Genomic DNA, 18,960 nt, shown 5'->3' on the forward strand with positions numbered 1-18,960 from the left:
TTTTTATTGTCCAAAACTTGGTTGTGTTTGCAAGTCTAAGAACAGCACTGACAGTTTACTCTAGAGGATCATGATCATGAAAGAAAAACAGAGGGAAAGGTCATTTGCAGAAGGGAATCCTTCCATGGAGCAAATTTCTGATCTATTATCCCTTCTTTTATCTGACCATCTTCAAGGATTCTGAAAATCCTTCCTCTGATTTTTCCTGTCACAGAGAATGCTGCTTCTCAGTATAATGAGCCCAAAAGCACACTCTGCAACAAAAGAATCATTTATCAGAGTAAGAACAAAAGCTTTAGACTTCAATAAATAGAGTAGTGCTATAGAATTATCAATTAATCTCAGACAGCTGGGTGCACTGAGGATGGGATTTAGACAAAATATTCAATAATGTGGATATTAAATAGATACTTCTGCAATTTATGTTCAACAACTTAGCTGTCTCGATCCTGAAGTTGTAGTTACCTCAAAGATGGTAGTAAGGGGTAGATAACACTTTCTTCTGAAAAAAAGCTTTCTTTCTCTTCAACAGTTACATACTTTACTGTCCCCAAAAATAGTTTAAATATTCTTTCAAAATAAAAAGTGATCTTCTATGGAGGCAGTTTTTACTAACATCTTGATTCCAGAAGTCTCTCTCAAATACTGAAAATTATTTTCAGAATGTCTTCCCATTAAGTGTTTCAGATTTCTTAACTCCTCCTACATCACATAGGGAATCTTTAATTTAGTCTCAACTCAGCCTAGCAGAAGTCCATGTCTTGTTTCAAATCTACACTCTCAAGTTCAAAACATAATCAGTATGTGTTTACCAGCTATACTACTGTACGGAAAAAAAGAACATCTCAACCATCAAATTCTCCTTCCTGGGGAGGAAAACCAAGTAAAACAAAACCAAGCTCAATTTGTTCCAAGGATTTAAACAACAAACTGATATTACTACCTCATTTTGCTGTCTTCAATAAATGACAGCAGTCCCTTTTTAACACAGCAACAGTGGTCAACGTATCAACTGTCCTCAAAAGTTAAAAAATGTAAGTTTTACTGTATTGTAGACAAAAAAGGCACATTCATGTGACTTTATGTTCAACATAACTTAGGAAAAGTCATACTCTTGTGCAGTATCACACTACATAAAAATATTTCGTGCAGGATAGAGCAGAAAATGCCAGTTATCATATGCTTGTTATTTCCCCATTTACAACACTTGTAAACCTTCTTAGGATTTGATGTATTTATCCTAAAATCAACTCCCTTTGGAACTGTAAATGTACTACAGAATATATTTTTACTTTTAAATTATACTGGCAGGTCTGTGGACTACAGATTTCAATGCAAAAAAATGTGTGTAATTATAAAGCTACACACCACTTCAGAAAAGTAAGCATACCACAAAGGGAGCTGATTTTTAATACAGTAACTCAAGTTCATATTAATATTAAAATAATTTGAATTAATTCAAGACCTATCAGACTGAACATAGAAAAAAATAAATATGAACTAGGAAAACATGACTGGGAAATTACAAACATAAAATTAGAAAAGACTTGAGAGAGTGAGTTTGCACAACCAGCTTGATGTTAGGCGGCCACATTTTTGTTGCTCATTTTTTTTACTGTACTGTGGTTTTATTAGATCTCTCTTGCAGCAAATATTTTCATACAAGTTTAAAAATTGAACATCTGCATGCTTCAAGTTTCTCGCAAAGGTTAGTAGCAGCATACGAACGCATTCAAATAAAAATTACTGGAAACACTGTAAGAGTTTGACACAGGGTTAAGAATAAAGACAATAATTCAGACAAAAACCTTTGAGCTCCAAAAAGAGCGAAGCTGGTCCTGTAGTGCTGGCTTGACTGTCTGAAAGTTTACAAAAACAAAATCCACTAATTGAAAACCTTTTTTTTTATTTTTTCCACAAAACAAAAATAACATTCCAAATTCAAACATTAAGACAAACAGATGTCTGTCAATGAAAATTTTTGTTTGTAATGCAGGCCTGAAGATTCTTACCTTCAAGCTAGGTGTCTGGGTCTGATCAACAGTAAATCTCATTAAAATACTGAACTGGAGGTCATTTGGAAAAGACTCCCTGTAAAAGAAATTTGTGTTAAGTTACATGAAATTTTCTTTTAATGCCTGTACTTCTAAAAGAAAAAAACATCTACCAGTTTTCTTGATAACTTATCTGACATTCAGAAATACTCACCTAGCATGCGAAGGACAAAACTAAAAAATTTTGTCTGCTTTGAAGCAATTATAGCTACAGCAGATAATGCAAGCAATAAGGCATGATATGACAGTGATGCGGTAGCGTTCCGATTCTAAATCTATGCCATCCTCAAATGAATATGCAGTGCTGCTGCTAAAGGTATACACCACAGCCCTCCCACACACTTCTCTGAATCATCCTGTTCCCCTCCAGCTCTCCCACATGCCACACTCAGGGTATGACCCTCAAGGGCCCTGATGCAGCAGCAAAAAAGAGGGCTAGCAGATAATATTCCCTCTTCCCTCACAACGTACACCATACCCTTCCCCAGATTTCACAACAGATCTACCACATGAACAGCTTCAGCAGAGCCCTAGACTGCTTAAGACTGCCCCACACTTTAGAGAATGGACAGTGAGAAGTATGTTCCAGAGCCCCTCCAACTGTACTTAAAAATCTAGCTTCCATTTTGAAATAAATCTTGCCAGACATGGGCAGCTCTAACGGCCCCCAACATCATGTAAGACAGTTTTGGAATCAGGCTGTTACTGAAGTTAGGGGAGAGTGGAGGGAAAACAGCAAATCCATTATTGCCACAACTCCTTAAATCCTGCTGACACCAAGATATGACAATTGCAGCAATATTTTAAAATAAAAGTAAAGAATTTTAAACACAAACACTGCATCACTGAATACAAGGCGAGACAGAAATCCTACATGGCCCAGATGCACATTCAGGAATCAGATAAGTAGTATTACATCAATTGTTCAGCATTAAGAACTCACACCCTTTCAACTAAGAGTCATTTAGGAGACCAAAATGCTTAAGTTTTGAGTTTTACTGAATTTATTACCTTGTGACATCAAGTGCCTTCTGAACTTTTGCTTGTACAGACCCAAGCAAATCAGCACCCATTTTTTTCAACAGCTGCGTCAGCAGTACAAACAGCCAGTCCTGCAGATCTTCTTTATGGACCTGGATGAAATCCACCAGTGTCTCCAAAAACATACTGAACACCTAAAAGGCAGAAGAAGATGGAAAGAGGGTAGGATGGGGCAAAAGAGGAAACAACACTGATGTATGCCGAACTTACAAACAAAGAAGAAAGCAGTAAGGGAATCAGAGGCAGAGAGAGGCAGTGCTTTGCAGCCAAGCAGGAGGTAAAAAGAAAAAAAAGAAATCTGTCTTGCTTTTTCATTGGATTTTGATACAAGAGTACATTGGAAATGTTAGCTGACTTCTGTAGAAGCTTGACAGTTAGGTATTCCATGCAGTTTCATCAAGAAAAGAAATGCCTACTGTGATGGCTGGCGCAACCTCAATTTTTTTTTTTAAGTAAAACTTGATTTTTTACCCTTTCAAGCTGATTTGATGTATTCCTCAAAGACTATATAACCCACTTTCTCTCTAAAACCAAAAGAGCTGCTACAATGCTTTAGCAAAATATTCATTGTAAATATCTGCATTATCAAATACTGCAAAATCATGAAAACTGGCCAGTTCCTTTAGATAAAAGACTTGTTGAACAGACCAAGATTCTCCTGCTATGTGCAGATATCCAAACACAAAATCATTCACCAGTGTAGGGAAAAAAAGCTATGATGCGTTTCAGATTGGCAGGTGTTTACAACACCGATGTACTTTAGTCTTTGCAAAAACATGTTAGCCATTGTGTTCTTTTCAACAAACAATGTCAAATATAAGAAATACAAATAATGTTGAAAAGACAGCATTCAGTAACAACAACAAAAGATGTGTGTTATTGTATTTATAGTAACCTCAGCATTGAGACCAGGAAGAAGGGCTTGTTGGAGGAAAGAGGTAAAGCAGGGTGTGACACATCAGTAACTTTGTTTTAACAGCCTTTTTAGTATCTCAGTAATTTTGTGTTTTTTCAAGACTGAGTAAAATCAGGACGCATATGCCCTATACCAGTGTGGCCGATGGGTGTTTTCCTGTTTCTCTGACAGGAAAGATGGGTGATTGGGCTGCAAATACTATCTTCACAACTGATAGGCACTCCAGCTCCAGCACATAGCTGGGTACAGAAGGAAAAGTATTGCTATGATGCAGAGGGTTGGAGTTGCTTTGCCTCCTGAGTATTTATGACATGGGTACAAGGCTGGAAACAGATCCTGCAGATGAAGGGCTGGAACCCCACATCCTCCTGTGGTGGACCTGCCTTGTTGTAAGGCCAAATTCTGCTGTTGTCTGTGAGAGTGGATGACCTGAAACTGTGATCATAATTCACATGGCTGCAGAAACCAGCCCACAGAAGTGGAGTTTTCTTCCACAGCACTGATCAGTATGGAGGACTTGGCACATTTTGCTGCATGCCTTCATCCCAGAGTTAATTAGATCTCTTTTCACGTTGATAATCAGGCCAGGGTAAACAAATTCACATCATAAAGTGAAAAGATCCATGTAAGTATCTTTAAAAGAAGTGCCCCAAAATTTACATTAGAAATTAAATTCTGATTCAGGATCTAATGAAGACCAGAAAGAATCTTTTAATAAGACATCTTAAATACTGAAAAGTTATGTTACAAAAAAACCAATACAAATACTACTCAACATCAAGTTGGATGAGCTACTTTAATTAACTTCCCTTTTGGGGCAAGCTACATTGAATATTGTAAATAAATAAATAAATGAAATTTGCTAACTCCTCTGCTCAGATTTGTATCAAGTCTGAAGGTTACAAAATTACCCCCCCAGTAGTGGGAAGAAATTTTTATGCTTAGGATTGAAAATGTCTTCTGTATTTGGCTGAACTGAAACACTGTAACGCTTTGTGGATACCTAAGCAGTGGGCACAACTATTAGACTCCAGCAAAACGAAACCAAAAAGTACTTTCTGTATTGTAATATAACAGTCTTTGGATTTCACAGCCCTAAAACAAGGAGAAAATACATTAGACTCAGGCAAACAATAAATTCTGGGGCTATGAAGATTACACTGGAGATCGTACGATTCTATTTAAAACCCTTCAAATTAAACTATACAGCTCAGCAGAATTTAAATTCTGTATCTATTTATTTAACTTTGGAGACACTGACACATCTTTTTCATTAATATGTGCAAGCTGAACAAACTGGTTACAACCTCTTATTTGATGAATATGGACTTCTTATGAGCCTTTAAACATGTAAAGTGGTTTAAATTGAAATAATTATGAAGTGAATTATGAATTAGAGATCTGGTGCCAATGTTTTAGATGCTAAAAACACACATAACTGAGGACTCAAGCTTTGTTTCATTTTAGGTTTACCACAGTGACTGTCTGGAAAACACTCAAGTAAGCTGAGTCATTTCGCTGGATTTAAAAAAATATGAATCATACCATTTTGTCTTAGGCATGAAGAATTTAAGAAGGCTGTAAAAGTATTTAAGGTAAAGGATGAATTTGGAATGGAAAACGGAACTCAATCACGTTGAACAATGTATGTGGGTACTGTGATTTTTGCAGTTTCCATTTTCATGGCATGAATTAAAATTCTGAAACCAAGCACCTGAAGTTAGAGCTTGCAAGAATTTGATAGTGAAAAAAATAAACAGGTATGAAAATAATTATAAGTGATCTACCTTTCAAGTTAATTATTTCAGATGTGCCAACCACCACAATATAAAGCAGGAATGCATAACCAATGTCAGTTAATTAGTAGATAAAGCACATCTCGAAACTTTACCACACAGTTTACATAATTGTATATAGCATTTTATGATTGCAAAAGGCTTGACACTGCATGAACTCTTTGGGGAAGAAAAATAGAGAAAAAGGGTTAATTGCACATTCATGCAAGTAAGGTTAGGCTTCCAACAAATATTGAACCAACTTACTCTCTAAAGAGAGTTCCAACACAGGAGACAGCATGCAAAATGAAACAAAAACAAAACAAAACAACAAAAAAGGGGAAAAGATAAAACACACAAATTAGTGGCCGTCAATACAAAGTTCCTGTATGGAATATAAAACCAAAAATAAAACAAAAAAAGGTCTTTCAAAACTTTTATGATAAATTTAGTAATTCTATTGGGGTATCCAATGTATTTTAAAATTAAGCATTTGGCATGTCCTTTAAATCATTCTTCCATTTTCTCCACCAAATGATATTACTCACTTTTTCTAAACAATTCCCTATATCCAGCTATCATGTTAAACTAAACTCAGATTAAAAGTGATGACAGAATAATTCCTACACACACTTGAAAAAAGTCTTAAGATGAGATTTGTGTAGCCATGAATGTGTGATAAAAAATTAATTAATGAACCTTTATATTAAAGGCTCCTCATGGTAATATACTGATAACTACTATTAGTATTAGTAATTTTGCAACACCCAAAAGGAGGCAAGGCTTCAGCAACCGGAACAGGTGAGCCACATGTGCTATAACAAGCCATATTTTTTAAATTGAAACAACATTGTTTTGTGACATAATGTCCAGTAAACAAAACAAATCAATCAACTAGAATTATTCAATGTAACACTCCTAAAGGTTTGATGAAAAGATACAAAGCTCTTCTGACACATACAACTACATTTTGGAACATTTTCATTATCCTTCCCCGGCTCCCCCACTATGAAAAAAATCTCCAGGGGAGTTCTGATATATGCATAGCTGCAATACTCATTAACACAGGAACAAGCCAAACTAAACGAAGCTGCTATTCACAATTTTGTCATTACTTCATTCAGAAACCACTATTATGTCAACATTCAATTTCTTTCCTCTCCTCTGACATCACTGGTGGTTTTTTGGAATGTTTTCTTCAGTTTCTCTTTACTTTCTTGGCTTTTTAGGCTTCGCTTCTGGATTTCTGCAGTATGGGACAGTGAGAAACTTTAACACCATGTTGCTGTGTGCAAGTTTCTTTCAAAATTCATGATGTCACAGAGAGCAGCTAAGTCCCTTTTTCCAGCAGGAAAACTTTTTTACCTACAGTCCTTTTGCTATGAGAAATTACTGCATATATGAAGTTGTATTCCAGCTTCCACAAAAATGTAAAAATAGTTTTACAGAAACTGGCTTTCTATTAACATGTTTTCAAATGTTTACTGCAAGTAAGAAAAACCTAAACGTACCTTACTGTGAGGATCAGCAAACATTCTGGTGAAGATTTCACATAACCTTTTCAATTCAACACGACTGTCAAAAGTGACAATATATTAGTCAACTCCCCTGCCAGTACTATTGGAACACTACTGCATAGCAATCACTAAAATAAACTGTAAATATTGTGTCAAGTAATCTAGTAAACAAAGTTGACAAAAGCATTTTGCTTAAAATAGAGATTCAGATATAATTATTTTCTCTAAAATTACAGAAATGTCTCTTTAATTTATGTATTAAACAATTCCCAACTATATTAACAGAGCAGTAATAAGAAAGGTATTCTTAGTAGCTAGTAGCAAACAGTTTCTTCTGAATGAATTCCTAACAAATAACAACAAATAAAGGCCTTCCATAAACACTAGATGCCAGCATTTCAGGAATCTTTTGTATTGCAAGAATTCTCCTGATTTTGAATTGCATTGCTTAAACTGAGCTTTTTTTAACAGGTCATATACAATGGTGGCCAAAAGTGACAATAGTTTCCCCTCATTCCTTCTCCCATCTTACTCTCACAGACACACTCTGCCTTCCCTCTCCCCATATTGTGGTATTTTTTAGAACATCACCCTCCTTTCCTACTTGTCTTGCCTCACTTCAACTATAAAATATTTTTTTTTCTGCTAACATGTCATCTTACCTTAAAGTTCTCTGGTTTTTTAGTAAGTTTTGCAGGCCTAGAAGGCCTTCTTTTCTCTCTGACCAGTTGGTGCTGGCACAGCGATTTAGGACTTCAGCCACATCTTCTGTCTGTCTCATGTAGGTTGGTATGCTTCCATTCCTAGAGCTATAGGACCTTTCTGAACAGGCACTTGATGCATCACTGTTGGCATCATCATCCGAGTACATCCCATAGGACTCGTATCTTCTTCGGACTGGCTTCTTCTATTGTACAGAAACACCCCACGTTAGTGCTGATTTTCAAAGCGATATTATACAGACCCACAATCAGCAGAAAGACCAACATTTTAAATAATCAGTCACCTCTGCTCCTTGCAGTGACACATGGGTCCAACTGTTCATGAGGTCAAACACATTTAATAAAAATGTTAAAGAATGTCTTGCATAATATTCCAAATGTAAAAGCAAAGCAAATACAGAGAAGACATACATTTGATGAAACATTCAACTTAAAAGTTTACTTGTAAAAATCCGTAACGTTGTATTACAGGGTGACATAAATACTGTATTGAAAGTTAGTTATTTCACTTAATGACTTTATATATGTTACAGAATGTAAGAAACAGGTCAAAACCCACATATTCTGTCATTTTAACTTACTTTGTATCAAGCATGTTAATAGCAAAATATTAAACTACTGAAAAAGGAAAATAGTTTCTATACCTTAGTCCGTATGTCTCCTAAGAGCTGTTAGCAGTAAATTATTGAAAAGAAACAGAAATTGAGAACAGGAAGATAAGGCATAGCAGCATTGTGACTATTAAACTACCTGTCACTGGAAAATATACAGTCTTGCTGTAAACTTTGCTCTTAGCTCTCTGTATCTGGTTAGCACATCATGCATTGCCAAGAAGTAGTCTGCTAGCTTCCATTTCCAGGGAAACATTACATATCATCTGCTGGTTGGTCACAAAGACTTCTCTGTCAAAATCTTAGTGCCTTACACAGTAATATTTGAGCATGAAGACTTAACACATGCAGTCAATTGCTATCTAAGTATGAAACCTTAATTTAAACTTTATTTTCCCATCAACTTCTCTGTATTTCTGTTTATCTTCATTTGAATATCTAAATTTCATCATTGCAATAATTACTACAGCAATCAATGTCCTACAAAACAATTATATTATGCAAAATCCCAAACACAAAAATAAGCCAACAGAATAAAACACAACATGCCAGAGGGAAAAAAACAAAGACACTTATCTAAAAGGAAAAACACACACCTCTGCAAAGTAATTCTGCCATTCAAATTCTGGAGTTGAAGCAAGTAGTTAAAAATTTGGTTTCATTACACACTCAAAGAAGCAGTGAACTGACTGCTTTCCCCTTAACTACCACTGCCATTTGAACCAGGTTCTCATTTTTGACTGTGAAATAACTTGAAAGGTATCACAATGCAAACTAGTCAATACATCATGAAAAAAGCAAGCTTACTGTCAACAGAACAAGCATACATACATGTAAAAGAAAATAAAGGAAGCAAAATACCATAAAGACATGAGAATTTCTGAAAAGGATCACCATAAGTAAAAAATAATTTAAGATGTAGAATCTGACATGCCCAAAGATCACCATATTGTTGCACTTCATGCATCTTATATTCAAACCAGATGTTAGCCATAAGGCTGATACCCCTTTGGCTTGAGTAATACTATAACTGGCTGAGTATTTCCCATATTATAACAATATTAATACAATTCAGAATATTTTCAATTTCCTACATCTGTCAGTTTACATTCTACCTTTTAAAAACACTGTTCTGAGGGGGGGCTTCAGTCTAGGATAAAACAAGAAGGGTGTTCCTAACTAAATTTACATTTAAATTGAGCCATTTGTACAGAACCAACTGTACATTTAGAGCATGGCAGGCAACCAGGCATGCACATACTACAATAAAAAAAATAGTGCTGTTGTTGATCCTTCTTTGTATTGACAAATTCTAGCTAAAAGTTACAGATTTTTCTCTAATGCTTCTAAAAGATGCTCTTTTGTACTCAGGTAGTACAAACCAGCCTCCATGAAAAAACTATCAAAACTAAGCAGGGCATGTTCAAACCTCAAGAGCAGTCACTAGAAGCATGACTTTCTCCTCAATTTATATTTTTGACTCCATACTTTGCCCAGATAAATTTGAATAGGCTATGAAGCTGCTAAAAGTACTAGGTGATTTTCATGTAAGCATCAGTGTGGACAAATCTGTATCAGAGGCTTTCAAATTACAGGCAGAAACTTTTCATGTTCCATGGACTGTTTTTCTACTGTTCCCTGTTCCAAAATTGAGACTAACTTCCACCTTACTAATTAGCATTCCCCATCAATGCTGAAACAACAACAGAAAGGGGGAAAAAAACATTAAATCTCACCATGTCAAGATTTCACAGATACCTTGATCTTTATACCAGTGAAGGCACACAGATTTAGAACTGAAGCGCCAAGAATACTAAACAAGAAATCAATAAATTGCCAGACTAAGAACATGAAAAGAGTTGTCTCGATTTTTTCCTTTGAAATTTTGTTTCTCTATATACAGTCATATGTGGCTATTACTGAATTTTTAGTCTCATTTGTTGTCTTCTAATATTCCAAATAGTACTTTTGTTAAAACAGCGTAATAACAACTTACTTAAAGCATTCTGATAACTAGATAAAAGTTACCTATAAATTTTTAAATTATAGGCAAATGGTATACCATCAATACCAGATAAAAATGCATCTGACTCATAGTGCCAGTATTTTAAATTAATTAAATATTTCAGCTTGCTGACGTAAATGTCAATAGAAAAATACACGAGTTCAGTTTGGCTAACCGGGGCAGGTAAGTGGAGAAATCAAATCCATCCTTTTAAAGAACAATAAAAGGCGAATGGTGTAACTTGTTTTAGGCTTAAGAGGGAAACTGATGGTTAGTGCTACTGCTCAGGCAGCTCATTGGGCTACTCTGACAGAACAGTCCAAGACTACTTCCTGTCTGCCATGGGAAAATGTGTATTTCTCAGAATATAAGACTTCTGTAGGGCACAAAAATATCAATACTTTGCAGCTCTAACAATTCAGGTTCTCTTTTTTCCCCCACCTAGAGGCCAATACAATACGGAATGACAAGTTCTTTTAATGTACAGATACCAAACACTTTAAAGGTCCTACACAAGGTGAGTGAGAGTTCCTTACCAAAGCATCTGCTACTGCCTCTTCCACGTCAGAACCAGTGTTCAGAACCCGCATAGCACTAACTGATGATGACAGTCTACTCGACTGACTAATTCCAAAGCCGGTCCCTGTTATAAAAACAACAAAAATCATCATCAAGAATTCAGTTAGATTAGTAACACGGGACATTAATACTACACTCACTTAACAAAACCCAAGCAGAAGAAAATAATTTGCTTAACTTTTCTACTACTTTATGTAGTGTCAAAAATACCGGTTATTTTCATTCTGAAATCTTTAGTGGTGCAGCGAAAAGAAATGAAGGAAAAACAAGAGTCATACACAAACATTATATTCTAGTTTTACAGGGGAAAACCCCACAGAATAATGGTTTTAACTGAAATAACTTTCCTTATTTTTTTAAATTACTGTCTTCTTCATTTTGGGTTTTTGTTTTCATTTAAAATGAAAGCAAATACAATATGAAGGCTATTGAGAGTGCTGATTAGAAAACTACATGCATAAAGAATGCTCTACATATACTGAAAAACAGAAAACTAACACAAGTTCCTCTGCAAGTAAAAATAAAATGATTGTTGTTACGGAGGAAATGGATTAACATTGGAGGGTGGGGGTGGAGACAAAATCTAGCAACATAATCACATCTATCTGGACTATTAAACCCACAAAACTCAAATTAATATAAATAATGCTTTCAAAAACTGAACTATGAGAATAACCAAGTGGGTGGGAAAAAAAAAAATCCAGGATGACTGCACAGATGACAGCAAAGTGTACTCATCCTTCACCTGTAGCTCCATAAACATCAGGAGCGTAGAGGGCACCAGTGGATCTGGAGTGATGTCTGGAAGCTGCAATAACAGGATCATATAAACCCTATCTATTACCATGGAACCAAATTGCTGCAATAGTTGCTTAGATGAAGAAAAGAATATTTATTTTAAAGATTCAGCTTTAGCACAAGAAACAGAGCATCATACAGAAGGAAAAAAAAAATCACAGAAGTTCTTTGATTGTATAGGATTTGATTATATAGAATTATATAGGTTTATGTATGATGGAAGTTTCATGCATAATTTTTTTTTAATTTTAAAGATTAAGAGCAGATTAAAAGCAAGTACGTTCACAAGTTTGAAGAAAAATAATGCATAGACACACTCACACGCACACACACAAACAGAAATATCTAGAAAGTTCCATTGATACTGGTCTTCCATTGCAGAGTTAACTCCATTCTACACACTCCACTTAGAGGCAGAGCTTACGTAACAAACTTTATCTGCAAAAGCAACTACTGCACGAACTTACTGTGTTAGCAGATGACAATTTTATAAACTTCTTGCCTATGTGCAGATAATTTAACCCCACCACTCCGCAGATGAAGGTAAAAATTATTCACTTGCAAGTTTAAAATAATTTAATGCAATTAATATTTCATATTCATGTTGTTTTCTTCAAATAAATAAAACATGAAATCAAAACATTTATATTAGTTAACATAGCTCATTAAGATCTGTTGACGTTATGGAAAGTGGGAACCAAAGATTCTTAAGGGCTTTTGAATACAACTGAGTACCCTCTTCCTTCTGGCACTTGTATAAAAAGTGTTCTTTTTAGAGCTTCTAAAGAAGCTAACTCATTAATATTTCGCTCATATTTTCTTTCTTAAACCAAAGAATTCTAAATTGAATGAGTTTTTAAAAATATTCCTCTTCTTCCTGAAATTCACTTAAGCTAGAATTTGAGAGGCTAGTAAATGAAACTGGTTTTGACATTTTTAACTTGAATTCAAATGTCCACCCACAGTATAAACCCCAAATATAATATTTTAATTTAGTATGAAACTGCAAATGCTGTTACTTTACACCATTTGGATATAGGAAATAAACTACAAACCACCCTTTACTCTGATTAACACAGACAATTTAAGAATCTGATTTGAATTAAATAACGCTTACATGGATCAAATCCCATTTGGGTAAGCACACTTCTTTTAACATGAGTGAACTCCAAAATGATCCTACGTCCTATAACATCAGCATGTTTTTTCCACGTTAAGTTTTCTACTCCTTATGTAAGATACAGCAATGTATTTTCTTTCAAACTAAACGTGCATAAAGTTGCTTAGCTAGGGAATTTTACTTTTCAAATAATGTTTTGTGCACTACTTGGTTCTTAAGAATGTATGTCTCAGCATGGAAAAGGAGACAGGACAGAAGATGTCACAACACAGGCATTAAGACTGATAAGAGCTTTAAGTTCAAGCAATAACAGGATAAACCTTTCTATTGCTTACCATCAGCAAGCCCTGAAAATTAATGGTACAATTAAAAATTAAAACTACAGTTCTATAATTCAAGACAATCCTGTTCCCATATAGGTTTGAAATATGCTGGACAAGTTTCACCAGATGGTGAAAGAAAGCACTACATTGGATCAAACATACCTTGTTCCAAGCATATTTTCAAGAATATTCTTTGTATCCTCTCAACGGTAGGAACCGTGCAAGTATTTACTTTTGTTGTTTCATATTTTTTTAAGATTATGAAAATAAGATTTTAAACGGACTCAAAATGACATGATTTCTTCACTAAAATATGGAAATTATACTAGTCTGACATTTAGTATTAATGACATGGAACAGAAAATGAGGCACGGTCATATAAATTACAGATCATTTCCTTCTCAGAGTGGCTGTCATCTCCAAGTTTATAACCTTATACTGAGATGTGAGATTACATAAATATTTCATAGTGATGTATACAGAGAAGCAATTATGTAGCGTTTGGGTCACGTTATGTCCAGAAGAGTTTAGCACTTGTAAGTAAAAATTTCTGTGCTGAAAATCAAGATGCAATATAAATCACACTCCTCTCTCCAACCCCATGTAAAATTGTCTGAAGCTACACAGAGCTGAGTTTACCTTATTTCATCTTCCTCTTGTACCCCTAAAAAACATTAAATTTTAAGATTTTTGATAGAAGTTAATACCATCCTGTAAGCTAAAACTCATCTAACAAAACACTAAACAACATTTGAAATAATTTAAAGAAGTCATACTAGAAGGAACCCTAGAAAAACTAATTTATTCCAGATATAGCTATTCTTTTTTTTAACAGCACACTGGATTCCTATACGTGCTACTTTGCATGCTCTGTGCTATCAGACAATTCAACCCACTCCATTTGTATAGACAATTGTTTTGTTATCTGAATACAAAAATTAAACTCCATTAATAAAAATAAAACCTCAAGTAGCATCTGTCTCAATGACCCATCTTATTAGTTTAATACAATTTTCTTAAGCATTTGACTAAATATAAAATGTAAACCAGATCTCAAATGCATGCAAATGAAGTCAAGTTCTAAGGTAGAAAAGAATCACAAAAAGATCTGGAATAAAACCTTGTTTTTAAAAGAAAAGAAGGTGTGTATTACAACACTGCCTGCCAGGTGTGTTTTAGTAAAAGCTAAAAGTTTACTAATAGATCCTGCATTATGTTTACTTTTAACTTAATTTCCCAATTAAATAGCATCTGGACAAACTAGCATTAGTTATTGAAACAGTTTTCCTTGCATTAATCCGTACTTTCCCAATAAGACGATGGCTGACAGGAAGCATTAACTGCCTTAACAGATGACAACAGATTTGCAGTGCTAATTAGGAGCACAGTCAGGTGCCTCAATCTGACACAGAACCAGAGCTTTACTATTTTCAGACTGTTTAACAGCTAGTGTTACAAAGTCCTTAACTGCAGCCTACACTTAAGCAAAAGAGGACGGATGCATACTGAAGAGTAACTCAGACTCAGACAACACAAAAAAAGATCAATTTCAAATATATCTTAGAGACATTTTCCTATTACCAAACTACCAAAAACATGTAAAAAGACACTTATTAAAATTTCCTACCAACTTCATAGTAAGCTTGACCAGGATACATGGAGATGAGAAGCTTCTCTAGTCCTTAAGCAAAACTGTGTTAAAGTAATTATAAGCTCACGTTCCCATGCCTTATTGATGTCTTAGAAACACCAGCTTGACAATCTTGCAAAGTCTTTTAAGTGAGAGGGCAATAAGCTGAAATACTAAGTGGAAACAAAACTTTTGCTTATAGCAACTCTAGGAATAAGGACTGAACCTGGCAATGCATGTGCGAACGCTGATATTTTCAGTTCCTTTCTTATTCCCTATATAGCAGCTGCTACCTTTATTATTTATCACTTGCTTGATACAGATTAGAAGTAAAATTCAGAACTGTACTTTGGTTAATCTGCTTGGATAAGGACTTCACTAGTTGCCTTGATCACTTTTAGAAAACGGAAAGCAGCCTCAGAATACAGTTGTGCTTTGGTATATTGGTCCCTTTTCTGCACCACCACATTTACTCGCTTTAATAGCAAAGAGTTAAAATTTTAATTATTTTTTCACATAATTCAGTGATGCCAGTATAGCTGAGGAGACATAAAATTAAGTGTATTTTCTTCTTATACAGCAAAATGATTCATTAACTAGGGAGCAATTTTGAACATTAGCAGCTCCTAGCTGTTGATGCAGGAAAAGGCAGAATACAACAGTCACACTATATTCTTTGTTCTAGTTGGTCTGTGAGAAATGGATTAGCTAACTACACCCAAGTGACAGGTGCTGTAATAAAAAGAGCAACATCTAATTTTTAAAAAACCTTCCAAAGCAGAATTGCCCTTTCTGAAAAGGTTGTTAGGCACTGTGTGTCACACACCTTTCTAGCCTTGGTACTTAAGGCTGACACTAGTAGCAAAGCTTTTCTTTCTCAACTGTGCAACCCATTCACACATTGGTCAGTTCTCCATCAAAGTAAGTGGTGAGTGAGCCAAAGGAAGGGAAAACAACGGTGGCCAGCTACAAGCTAAATGAATGAGGCATGGATTCGTTAGGTGCAAATAATGAAGGGCAAAGACAGCCATGCACAACAAGGGGCTCTGAGTACTTACCAAGGGGTGGAAAAGAGCGGACAGGGCTCGTGTCCCTGCTACTTTCCCGGCTGGCCTCCCGACTGCACCCCTGACTCACACTAGGCCGAGGAATGCGGCTGCCTCGTGCTAGTATGATTCAGGGTACAGACAAACAGCAGCACAGAAGGGAGAAGACATAAGAAAAGTTGCAGTTTTAATGCAGTTCTGTTCTGCAGTAAGATCAAAGACAAGACACTGATGATCATGTGGTATTATAAGTCTTAACTGTTTCCACACACTTTCCTGATCATGCTGGATTATACTGAGTGTAGCCAGTTCAATGAAATTGTTTCTTTGCACAGCTAAGAATGGAGATTTACTAGCTCTTCAGAGAACGGCTGAAAAATCTCTTTAAATTGATGGAGAGGAAACAAGCAAAAAACAAACAAACAAAAAACCCCCAGAGACTTCTGATTCACAGTTTGTGCTTGAGATCAAGTTAATCAACAGTACCACAAATGAGGAAAAAAAACAACCCATCAAATCTTTCTAAAGGAAAAGAAAAAGTTAATACAGCTAAGTTAAATATCACAATACAAAACAAAGAACAGCAGCAGTGCCACTAAAATCAACCGATAAATTTCAATAAAATAGTTTGTAACAAAGTGTAATCAGTTTACACCATCAGGTTTAAGCACGACGGTCATTTCCGTAACACAGAAGTATACGCTTGCACACACACATACACAAAAGACACATAAAAGTAATGGAGAAAATAGTAATTTCAAAATGCTATCACACTTTCATCCAATGGATATGGATATTTTGGGATTGGAGATAAGAAGTAAAGTGAAAGACAGAAGACAGAGAGGTGAGGAAAAGAACAACTACTGCATTTTGACAGAAAAAATATTAAAGTTTCAGCTTAAATTTAAAACTGTCTCGTGTATCAAAGACTAGCATCAGAAAATAGGGATGTTTTAGATTTTCACCAATATGTACTGGAATTTTGTCAAACCCCTGGAAGTAAATGCAAGCTGTAGATATCCAGCACTTACAGTAAGAATGGCTAAAAAGAGATACGCAGTGTTTCTTACCTACTGACAATCTAGAAGGACTAGCTTCTCTACTGCATCCCTGACTTCGTGGGATTTTGCTTCGTTTTTGTGCAGCTGCAGGATTCACTAACACTCTCTGAATTCCTGTGTTCATAGTGGAAAGCGTGGTCGTTGTCAACACTCTTCCAGGAGACCCAGATCTACTGCCAGCTGAAGGCAGAATGAAGAAGCATGAGTAAGCATAGCATAGAACACAAACAAACATGGTTAAAAAGGAAAAAAAAAATAAAAATGCTTGAAGTTAGTAGGAAAGCGGTGGTAGACTGAAATGGTCTGGAAAAACAAGGTAAAAATGTGAAACAGAAAGCCCTGGTCCAAATTCTTATAGCACTACATACAAAATACATAAAGTTATCAATGCAAGGAAGCACTTGGCACAGTATTTAGTACTAGATACGCTCAAGAAAGCATAAATAGTACTTCTAGTCTTCATCAACACTTCTAATATTCCTAACATTAACGTTAATGTATTCATTTTTTTAAGCAATGTGGTCTCATAACCACATTTTCTATTAAAAAAGGAAAAAACTCCTAGAAAGCTAAAGGGAGCAACTTGAGCAATTCCATAATTATTCTTCCCATGCAAACAATATTATAAAATTAAAGCATTTTCCTACAATTTCAACTCTTCTCCCTTGCTTATAAAAGCATGGTGTCTTCAAGTACTGCTCCCTGAGAAGTTAAATAAAATGTCACAAAAGACAATTGAAATATTCATGTTTGTGCCTGTGGATTCTCTCACAAATTCAGAGAGAATCTTCAATTAGTTTTGAACAAGCCAAAGTCAATCAAGACGTATTTAAGCGTCCTTCATTTTAATTGATTATAACGGTACATTACAAAGTGCTGTAATGTTAATTTCAACACACTGTACCCACTACCAGAAACTGGTCATTGATTCCTAATCTTGATTTCAGTTACAGAAAACTGAAGTTCTAAGACCTAACAAAGAATCCATTCTTCTCTAGTTATAATCAATTGATACCACCCGTTGCTATATTGTTTCCAGCTGCAGAGTTCAAGAAGTCCGACCAAATAAAAAGCAAAACATCATTTTAACCAAAGGTTAATTACATAGAGAAACATTATAACTTTTCCCTAATCTTTTAAAAATCATCAGATAACCGTATGACCACAGCTATGCTATCTGATCTATAAATATAACATGCAACATCTTAAGTGACTTTCATGGATTACTTCTCATGAGGCACATTTAAAAAAGATACAAGTTGATTAAAGCTTGACCATATGGAAAAAGAAAAAAAATCCCGAACAAAACATATGCTGAGTGGAAGGGAGAAAACTAAAACAATGTACCATGCATATACTTCAGATTCATTGTTTGAATTCAAACTTGAAATGATTGTTTAAGTAAAATCCCTTTTCGAAATTATGGACCTATTCAGCAGAAATGACAAATAATGTATTACACAGCCTGGAAAAAAACAGCGTAACTTCTACACTGAACAAAGAATAGGCAAATATATAAAATTGCTGTGGTCTGCAAAAATTAAAGGTTTGGCACTTTCTTCATATCAGAGCATTTCAACTTAGACCTCATATTACTACACCTCGTTCCTAGCCTCCCATGTTTTATATCTCTTTAAAGCATTGAAAATACTCTAATTTTCACTGGGCTGGAGACTTGCAGAAGATCTTCTTCAATAGGTCAGAAACCTACAAAACATACATTTCTCAGACTGTACAGAAGAAATGCAACCTCTCATTCTAA

The 18,960-nt window shown here is 35.2% G+C and overlaps 1 protein-coding gene across 44 annotated transcripts in view; it reads right to left on the minus strand.

Moving 5' to 3' along the window:
* Window positions 1–18,960, minus strand: part of CLASP2 (cytoplasmic linker associated protein 2) — a 137,861-nt gene that overhangs the window by 18,976 nt on the left and 99,925 nt on the right. For 9 of the 44 annotated variants that reach the window (XM_051611980.1, XM_051611977.1, XM_051611979.1 and 6 more), the window contains 10 exons: window positions 17,208–17,378; window positions 16,150–16,257; window positions 11,966–12,028; window positions 11,178–11,284; window positions 8,670–8,693; window positions 7,966–8,210; window positions 7,298–7,361; window positions 3,066–3,229; window positions 2,013–2,091; window positions 1,809–1,859 (listed from right to left, as the gene is read on the minus strand). In XM_051611980.1, the coding sequence (XP_051467940.1) occupies window positions 1,809–1,859; window positions 2,013–2,091; window positions 3,066–3,229; window positions 7,298–7,361; window positions 7,966–8,210; window positions 8,670–8,693; window positions 11,178–11,284; window positions 11,966–12,028; window positions 16,150–16,257; window positions 17,208–17,378 (1,076 nt within the window). The remainder of the gene's footprint in view (window positions 1–1,808; window positions 1,860–2,012; window positions 2,092–3,065; window positions 3,230–7,297; window positions 7,362–7,965; window positions 8,211–8,669; window positions 8,694–11,177; window positions 11,285–11,965; window positions 12,029–16,149; window positions 16,258–17,207; window positions 17,379–18,960) is intronic. The other 35 variants (XM_051612013.1, XM_051611991.1, XM_051611988.1 and 32 more) reach the window with 11 other exon arrangements.

Source organism: Apus apus, chromosome 2, assembly GCF_020740795.1.
Source record: "Apus apus isolate bApuApu2 chromosome 2, bApuApu2.pri.cur, whole genome shotgun sequence".
Taxonomy (NCBI): Eukaryota; Metazoa; Chordata; class Aves; order Apodiformes; family Apodidae; genus Apus; species Apus apus.